Below are 9,849 nucleotides of genomic sequence, written 5' to 3'. Positions count from 1 at the left end.
GATTGAAACTGGCGCATCTATCTATCGCGTATATTTCCGGTTGAAAGATGGTTGTATTGTTTCCTAATGCTTCCCAGTATTTTTTGCCTGGCCCATAAACACCAGCTCCAGCTCCCTTATTGGTGAGAGAGCCGTCTGTATACCATGGTACTAGGAAAAAACTGATTTAAAAACTAATGAATCAAATTTAAAGACCAAACATATGATAAGATATTCATCATCCCATCTAAAATAGACTCAAATGGACTTCTTATACCTGTGCAAAGAGTACATCAAAACATTTACTGAGTTTCTGTTAGTAATGTGTAGGCTGAGGCACCATTTACACATAAAGAGCCGTTGCATATACCAATATTTGCCAATTTTATAAACTTGACGTTGAAACCTATAAATACATTCTCTGTAAATATACGAAACTCAGCACCAACAGACTTGTAGGGAACAAAAGTTGCCCGTTCATTAAAAATACAATCAACAATCGATTACTTAAGGCGCTGTATATACAATCCCTCTCTTGCTTAATAATAATAATATTTAAAATCTTACGAGTATTAATTTTTTTATCGTCTTAGCTTAACTACAAGAAAAAAAATATGTCTTTGCTTATATTTATATTTTTATATCACTGTATAAATTGTAATTTATTTAAACTTTCAAAAATGTACACTAATAAAAAATTTGGAATTTCTTTTTTATAAGACGTTTACTACCGATAGATAGGCCCCATTCATTGATTCTTCTTTTGCACTTCTATTTTGGCACCTATATCTGCTTTAAGGATTGATTCTTCTTTTGCACTTCTATTTTGGTCCCTATATCTGCTTTAAGGATTAATATTGAAATATATTTACCTACGAGATATTTAAGTTACCCTTGATTTTGATTTATTCAGTGTTTCCCGTTCTGTGAATTCTAATTTGCAATAAAAAATAATTTTGTTAAATATGAAATCTACAATATGAATCTATAATATCCCACTTACTTATTGGCTGAGTTTTGAAAATAAAAATGACGTCTTCTGGTACATGTTTGTGCTTGAATGATAGGTTTTTTTTAATTGAGTTTCTGTTAATGAAAGGACATTACATATTACTGTAAAATAATAATAATAATAATAATATATATATATACACATTTTATTTATTTTTATTTATCAAAAATGTTTAAACAATGAAAAATATTGAGAAAGTGACAGTACTTCAAGAAACAGAAACATGTTGACACCTTTTATGTGAACTCTACAAAATAAAATAAAGCAGCTCTTAAACAGTCTATATCCCATAAAAACTCAATACAGTGACATCTTTCAGTGGCTGTATTTGTATACAGCTTTGGCCCTAAATGAAACTTGGTATTATTTGATGCAAGGCAGGTCTACCTGGGAAAAGTTATAGCTGTAAGAGAATGTATGGCTGAGTTTTAAACGGATAAAGTTTTAAACAGTAGCACATTTATGTTTTCAGTTCTGCTAAAATTACATCTAGTTTGTACGTTGACTGAAACATGTCTCTAAATAATATATGTTTTCAATTCAATCTTTCCTTTTCGGGGTTTCCGATTAAAGAGATCTCGCAGAAAATTGCAGAGCAGATGAGTTAAGAAAAAAAGGGTCATTTCTAACCTTGGAAAAATCTGAAAAATCGGTAATCGTATGTTTTAATCGTTAGAAATTAAGTTCTTGAATACAAGTTAGTCCCCTTAAATAAAAGAAGTCTCTTTGAAATGTTCCGGAAATACATAGTTGCTTAAGAAACTATGAATTATTTATGTAATTTTGATCTATACTGCAACTGTGAGGATAAAAAGAAAGTCTTCTACTGTTCAGTGCATGCACAACCTAGATTAAACATTTTCGTGTTTTAGTTTCTAAGAATATTAGTAAGGATCTTAGGTTTTGGTATAGGCTTGAGATGGCTTCTTTACAGTAATAGGTTCGGCCAATAAAGCTAAAGGTAGATATCTATATGATCGGCAATATTACCTAACCTAAATTATTTACACTTTTATAGGAGATAGATAAAACTAGCAGTAAGAGCTCGAAAAAAAAAATTAATAAATTAAGCATTAGCTAAAATCCAAACCTCTAGTATTAATATAGTACCACAGTTCACCGTTGCATCCACGTATCAAAGTTCTGATACTTGCGTTTACAAAAATTCTTTTTAAGTTACTTGATATATTGTTTGACTATAAGAAACATAATCAAAAGGTATTATACTTACATATAGATGGACACACTATAGCTTACTTTTAAATGACTTCACCGAAACTTTTAATTTTCCAAACCTCAATTGCGCAAGGATAGCACTTGTAATCGGTTGCCCGACCACCATGTGCACGATAAAAGTTGTGCAGATTAGGAAATTTAAGTTGACCTAGTTGATTATACTTTGGTTTGATAGCGAATAAGCTGGGTGTGACGTAACTTAATGTCCTCAGTCTCTCTTTCTTAAAGATATGTAAGCCAGTACTTAAGGTTATCATATAACCATTGCTAAGAATCATTTTCGTTTTCTCTAAATCTGGTTTAAAATCAATTTTCATACCAACTTTACGTTTGTCATTGAAGGCATACACCAACTTCTGTAAGAGTTCATGCTGCTTGTCCGCATCCTGCTCTGCAGGTTTGGTGCAGATTTTCACAAATGACAGTTGTCTGCATTTGAGAGTAACAGCTTTGAAAAATCTGAATAGATTTTTTATTTCATGCTCTTTACTGAGTTGCGGTTCTTCTAAGATCATCTCTTTAAGATTTGTTTGTAGATACTTACCAAAAAGTTGACCATAACCTTGTATAATGTCATCATTTTGGATTTCGAATTCTACTATGAGATGTCTATTCAAAAGTAAATTGTTGATGTGATGACGGATAAGTCCAATTCGTTCTATAGAGTCCCTAATTGGTCCATAGCATGCAGTTTTATCCTTCTTGCACTTTTTATAAATGTATTCATCAACTAAATGTGGAACAATTTTTTGATAAAGAAACTCAGCCTCAAGTATGCGTCCAGTTTTATCATAAATAGATGCAATATCCAAAAAGTCATAAACGTCTTCTTTATCCATGATTTTCTACTTTTTATCTCTAAAACGTTTTCACTAAGAATTTTATTAACTGAAATTTTTCATTGGAAATGTTTAACTGAAAAAAAAAATTTGTTTTAAATTTTCTTGAAACAACAAAAACAATTGATTGTATCTGAATATTTTTTTTTTAATAAATAAAAAAACTTTACTCAGTGGACTACTAGATTATATATGTTAGTTCTCAATTTTATTTGGTTTTGGCTTTTGAGAAACCACAAATTGTTACGAAGGAGTTTTATAACAATTTATGGATCAATTTTTTTAAATTATTTGGCAATGTCATTTAATGTAAACTTTACGGTTCCTCGGAAATTTAGGAAATATATTATTTCTTAAGTATTACATTTGTGGCGAGATTGCTCTACTCTACACGAGATTATGTGCCTTAATCATCTATATTACAAATGATTGTAAAGATTATACGAAATGTGATTAAGATGTAATAAGAATATCGAAATCGTATACACTGTATCCTGTTTATCGAGTCGGGTCTGTTGTTGTATATTGATTCCACTATCAGCAGTGTATGTATTAACCATCAGATGAATGTGATGCTTAGTTTGTGCTTCCCGATCGATAGAGGAAGACGTAGCTATATTGGTGTGTTATCGATGATTTTTTGTATGGCGAAATGTCGAATCAGAACGTTTAATGAAATTTAAGTAGAACTTAGTGCAGAAAAGCATTTAATACTGTAACGACACGGATTCGTCGTTTTAATTCTGCTGAGGTATTACTCAGTCGCGGTCCGGGTCGTTGCAATAAATTTGTTTTATTGACTAGTTCGAAGCTGGTAAACCAATGAGTGGAAAGTAAAAGACCGTTTGCTTTTATTATTTAAAATTTATTTAAAGTTTTCTTAAATAACTTATTCTAGTCTTGATTCTACTCAGTAAGTTTTATCCAAAGACGTCAGAACATCAAAGGGTTTTTCCAAATCTACGTAATTAGTTTCTAGCCAAAGACGTCAAAACATCAAAGGCGTTTATAAAATCTATTCAATAATTTTTACCCAAAGACGTCAGAACATCAAAGAGTTTTTTCCAAATCTACGTAATTAGTTTCTAGCCAAAGACGTCAAAACATCAAAGGCGTTTATAAAATCTATCCAATACCTTCTACTGATTTATTAAGCCTTAGCGTCGAAACACCATGGGCTTCTAAAAAGGGACTTAGCGCTGGAGTAGTGATCTACTCACTTCGGTGTGCCGGTGCTAAGTGATCTTTCATATAAAATCTCCGCTATTTATATACGACACTTTGCTTTGCTTAAATGCACGCACAACCGCACAAGTGTAATTCGCGGTTGGCTTTGTTTTGCTTGTCGTGTGTGCGTGTGTTCGCGGTTGGCTTCGTTTTGCGTATCGTTTGTGCGTATGTTCGCGGTTGGCTTTGTTTTGCGTGTCGTTTGTGCGTATGTTCGCGGTTGGCTTTGTTTATTTGTTTAAATATATAAATCGAGTTTTATCCAGACGATTTTTAATAAAAAATAATAAGTTTTATGTAGGGCGGAATTTGTACAAAATTCCGTCCTTACATTTCCCTCCTTCTTCGGGGGATTTGAACTCGACTACTTCGTTGAATGGTTTCGTGTCCGCTTTCTAGGATTCCTAAAAACTTTGAGGAATTCATCTTGATGTGTACTGGTGTAATCCTGCTCACGTGGTACATCTGGACTTTGAGTTTTCGACTCTGTGTTGAGTTTTAAATTTCGCAGACGTGGTACATCTGGACTCTGACTTTTCGACTCTGGGATGAGTTTTAAACTTCGCTGACGCGGTACTTTTGGACTCTGACTTTTCGACTCTGTGTTGAGTTTTAAACTTCGCTGACGCGGTACTTTTGGACTCTGACTTTTCGACTCTGTGTTGAGTTTTAAACTTCGCTGACGCGGTACTTCTGGACTCTGACTTTTCGACTCTGTGTTGAGTTTTGAATTTCGCTGACGCGGTACATCTGGACTCTGACTTTTCGACTCTGTGATGAGTTTTAAACTTCGCTGACGCGGTACATCTGGACTCTGACCTTTCGACTCTGTGATGAGTTTTAAATTTCGTAGACGTGGTACATCTGGACTCTGACTTTTCGACTCTGTGATGAGTTTTGAACTTCGCTGACGCGGTACATCTGGACTCTGACTTTTCGACTCTGTGATGAGTTTTAAATTTCGTAGACGTGGTACATCTGGACTCTGACTTTTCGACTCTGTGATGAGTTTTAAATTTTCCTGACGCTGTACATCTGGACTCTGACTTTTCGACTCTGTGATGAGTTTTGAACTTCGCTGACGCGGTGGTACTAAGCACCTACAAGGTGTCTGCTCTTGTAGATTTTCTTGCTGGGCTTTTAAATAATCTCGAGGTTGTACGCGTCGTGTCGTTATGCTTGACTTTGGTAGTGATGCTGAAGTCACATTTCCAGTTATAAATGCTGTTGCTTGCTTAGCGGTTGATTGGTTCTGAGGCTGATTCCTTCGTTTCTGATCAGGAATGGACGACTCGAAGCTTAGACTATGGATAATTTTATCCCGTGCTGGCATATTGGGTATGCTTCTCATTGTATTTTGTACCACCATCGCTTGAGGGGACTCGACTATCATGCGCCCTACGTTCACTTCACGGACACGATTACGGCTCACTTTATCCTGTTCTGTACTTAGTTCTTCGAAGTCATCGGCAAGTGTTGTTAATTCATTTAGGCTTGTAAACTCTGAACGTTTAATGTACATCCGGTAGTCTGCCTTCATGTTTCGATACACCCGCTCCAATTGCGAACCTGGATCCATGCCAGTGTGACGCATTAGATTTATAATGTCAAGTGAGTAATCCTTGAAACTTTCTTTTGTCTTTTGTAGTCGTGTTCGTACCTCATTTTCTAAGTTTTCGAAATATCTACATGATATGAAGAATTTGAAGAAATCTTCCTTGAAGCTTGACCAGAGGAGCCAAGGTTTATGGTTGTTACGGTACCATCTTAATGCTTTGTCTTCAAAGAGTATTGGCATCATCTTGGGAATTAGATTTACATCGATACTGTACATAGCCGCCAGTTCCTCTATGTGATCGATGAAATCTAGTGGATCCTTACCACCGTCATATTTACAGGACCACTTCTGTACCTCTTCAACCATCTGAAGGTAGGAGCGCACTGGAGGATTTATTGAACTTCCACATGTTCCTGGTATTCCTCTCGATCCCATCGACATTATTTCTTCTTGTGATATTTGTTAATATCTTATCCTCTGGATCTTAAATTTCCATTTGAGCCTTGACCACTGTGATTTGACCAATCAGGTCCCTGGTAATTCTTTTCTTCCCACTTGGAATACTATCGAACACAAGTCCCTGCTCGGGCGCCAATTGTAACGACACGGATTCGTCGTTTTAATTCTGCTGAGGTATTACTCAGTCGCGGTCCGGGTCGTTGCAATAAATTTGTTTTATTGACTAGTTCGAAGCTGGTAAACCAATGAGTGGAAAGTAAAAGACCGTTTGCTTTTATTATTTAAAATTTATTTAAAGTTTTCTTAAATAACTTATTCTAGTCTTGATTCTACTCAGTAAGTTTTATCCAAAGACGTCAGAACATCAAAGGGTTTTTCCAAATCTACGTAATTAGTTTCTAGCCAAAGACGTCAAAACATCAAAGGCGTTTATAAAATCTATTCAATAATTTTTACCCAAAGACGTCAGAACATCAAAGGGTTTTTTCCAAATCTACGTAATTAGTTTCTAGCCAAAGACGTCAAAACATCAAAGGCGTTTATAAAATCTATCCAATACCTTCTACTGATTTATTAAGCCTTAGCGTCGAAACACCATGGGCTTCTAAAAAGGGACTTAGCGCTGGAGTAGTGATCTACTCACTTCGGTGTGCCGGTGCTAAGTGATCTTTCATATAAAATCTCCGCTATTTATATACGACACTTTGCTTTGCTTAAATGCACGCACAACCGCACAAGTGTAATTCGCGGTTGGCTTTGTTTTGCTTGTCGTGTGTGCGTGTGTTCGCGGTTGGCTTCGTTTTGCGTGTCGTTTGTGCGTATGTTCGCGGTTGGCTTTGTTTTGCGTGTCGTTTGTGCGTATGTTCGCGGTTGGCTTTGTTTATTTGTTTAAATATATAAATCGAGTTTTATCCAGACGATTTTTAATAAAAAATAATAAGTTTTATGTAGGGCGGAATTTGTACAAAATTCCGTCCTTACAATACCTTAAACAATGTTTGTCTAGTTTCAGAGAAGTCGTGGACCCATTAAATATAATACGAATTGTGGGCGTTTCGACGTGACCATCAGTGATGAAAATATGGAAGATATTAAACATATTAGGTTTTCTGATAGAATAATTGTTATAAAAAAGGTTGTTGTACAAATAATAGCGTCATTTGGATCATTTGAAGTGATTTTAAAGAAAGAAAAGTGTCGGTAGAAACTGATAAAAAATAATTGACATAATTTTTAATCACCTATTGATATTTGCTATATCTTCAAGCTAATCCAGTATTGTAAGATGATCAATGAAGAATATTTGAATTATATTATACCTCAAGGTAAGATTCAATACTATTTTACAGTATTTTTATTTAAAAAAATTATTCAACGTCTATAAATACACTTTAACCGATATAATGTTTATGTGTTATGAGATAACGATTAATATACGTAATTAATTAATTCCGTTGTTCGAATTGTAAGAACTTTTTCATTGTATCTTACACGAGTATATATTGGGTCGTTTAGTAGTACTTATATAAAGTAATTAATTAAGTTATACACCATATTTACAATAGCCATACTTCTATTAAAAAAAATGAATAATATAATTTTTATTAACCGTAAAATACAATTATTATTTATATTTAAACCCCGACGTTTCGAGTTTTCTTCGTCACCTCAATAAAAAGGTATGGTATTATTTTGGAAACTCATTTTTCAATTTTTTCAAGTTAATTTTTTATAGTTATTTGTAGGTGGTTTTTTTTAATTATAAAATTAGTTTAATAGCATAATTTATTTTGTATATCTATTGGGAAGCTCTGTTTGAGAACGTACGTCAAATAGAACTTAACATCCAAGGAGTTCTATGTTGAGTTAGGTGCTTCCCATTTCCCAAACTTGTGAAAGCTTACTACAAAAATAGTTAAGTTTTTATTTTCTATAACTATAACGATAATAATTAGTTGCCAAAAAAAGGCCATGGTGCATGGTGTGACATTTAGTTTATTGCTGTAATTACAATTACAAATTTTTTTAACATGATTTTGATGAGGTCAATATGGAAGATTAATATGTTTTTTACTGAACAGTGCCATTAGCTTAACAACATGTCCCAGTCTAGCAAGTTTACGTTTTTATTATGTGAATTAACCATCAAGGTAATGGGATTTCCCAACACAGGTTTTTTATGCAAAGGTAAGTGAATTATTCTTAACCCCGCGATACTTCGAATGTGCACATTCTTCAAGTTATGGGTGAGTGATTGCGAACTGCATACTGACAATTCAATGAAAATATCATCAAAATAATTGGTTCTATATAATCTCCCATGGAGGACATTTAAAGAATTTTGTTTTTCATCCTAATTGTAGGAACCACACACTAAAAAAAAAATAGTGGTCATCTTAGTCTCAAGTACAGTCTTATTGAAACCAAATGTCATCTAGGGTGAGTTCGTTATTTCTTGGAATAATAAATAATTGTTTATAGATGGGTTCCAGGTGACGTTACGATAACATTTTAATTTGATTAAAAGAGTAAGACCTAATCATGCCACCAGTCAGCAAACGGAAGTGCAAGTAGTGTATTTTTTCCTGCATCAATAGTTGATGAATCACTATTATTCTAAATCTGATGACCTTATGATGTAGTGTCGTAAAAACATTTTTAACTGAATTCATATTTTGGAAACACATATAAACATATTTTTTTTTATATTTATTATTTGTAAATATATTCTGTAAAAGAATATTCAGTATTACTTATGGATATAAAATAGAATAAAATGTCCCAGACAGTCAGTAGTAAATACCGCTAAAGATTAAATTAGAACTAATAATGAAACAGTAGTTGGTTATAAATGTTTAATATCAGTGAGTTTCGCAAATCCGACGTAGAAAATCTTCTTCTCAGTCGACGTGAATGGTTGATATCTGATAACAGCTCGTGTGATAGTGCTAATGTGTTCAGGTGATGTGCTAGCCTTGTTCGCTAGTTTTTGTTGACTGTTTGTATTATTTTAAACACTGCCGCACATAAACGAAGTATTTTTGATTCAAGTCTCTGTAATATCGCTATATTAGATTTTGCAGCTGTTCCCCAGATCGAGACACCGAAAGTCCATACTGGTTTTAAATAAATTTATATAGAAGTAATTTGTTCAGCGATAGCTTTTGAATTTTGGCAAAGAAGCCTGTACATGGAGCGTATTTTTAGACCCAGTTGCTTGCGTTTCGTAAATATATGGTGTTTCCAGGTGAGATGCCGATCACCGATTAAATAGATTTATGGTAGGTAGTAGCAGTTATTTATTTTGGTTCGCTTAGCATATCATACAATGATTGATATATATTTTATATTGATATTTGGCTTTAAAATCTAAATGCCACAAAACTAAAGAAGAATGAAGATCATCCAATCTACAAATTAAGGTACTTGTTAAACTATAGAGTTTCTGTGGAACCCCCTCACCTACGGAATGGACCTGTACAATGCGCCAACTGCCAGGAGTTTGGCCATACAAAAACCTATTGTACGCTGCGCCCGGT

At 34.0% G+C, this 9,849-nt stretch overlaps 1 protein-coding gene across 6 annotated transcripts; it reads right to left on the bottom strand.

Moving 5' to 3' along the window:
* Positions 1 to 748: 748 nt before the first annotated feature.
* Positions 749 to 3,165, bottom strand: LOC119662645. Of its 6 annotated transcripts, none has more exons than XR_005250849.1 (5): positions 2,249 to 3,165; positions 2,082 to 2,187; positions 983 to 1,065; positions 872 to 912; positions 749 to 821 (listed from the first exon to the last, which is right to left on the bottom strand). XR_005250849.1 is itself a non-coding variant. In XM_038072311.1 (4 exons), exon 1 carries the CDS (start codon positions 3,064 to 3,066, stop codon positions 2,251 to 2,253), a length of 816 nt encoding a protein of 271 aa, XP_037928239.1. In that variant the 5' UTR covers positions 3,067 to 3,164; the 3' UTR covers positions 749 to 912; positions 983 to 1,065; positions 2,082 to 2,187; positions 2,249 to 2,250. The 6 variants fall into 6 exon arrangements, 3 of the variants coding, with proteins under 3 accessions (XP_037928239.1, XP_037928240.1, XP_037928241.1); XR_005250848.1 differs by having other exon boundaries at positions 749 to 818; XR_005250850.1 differs by having other exon boundaries at positions 749 to 912; positions 2,249 to 2,686; positions 2,772 to 3,165.
* Positions 3,166 to 9,849: the final 6,684 nt, after the last annotated feature.

Source organism: Teleopsis dalmanni, chromosome X (genome assembly GCF_002237135.1).
Source record: "Teleopsis dalmanni isolate 2A chromosome X, ASM223713v2, whole genome shotgun sequence".
Classification (NCBI taxonomy): domain Eukaryota; kingdom Metazoa; phylum Arthropoda; class Insecta; order Diptera; family Diopsidae; genus Teleopsis; species Teleopsis dalmanni.
The sequence above is the reverse complement of the archived record's forward strand: the minus strand, read 5'-3'. Positions and strand labels throughout refer to the sequence as shown.

Coding starts and splice junctions, on each gene's coding strand:
- LOC119662645 (XM_038072312.1), bottom strand. CDS start 3,066: ATGGATAAAGAAGACGTTTATGACTTTTTGGATATTGCATCTATTTAT.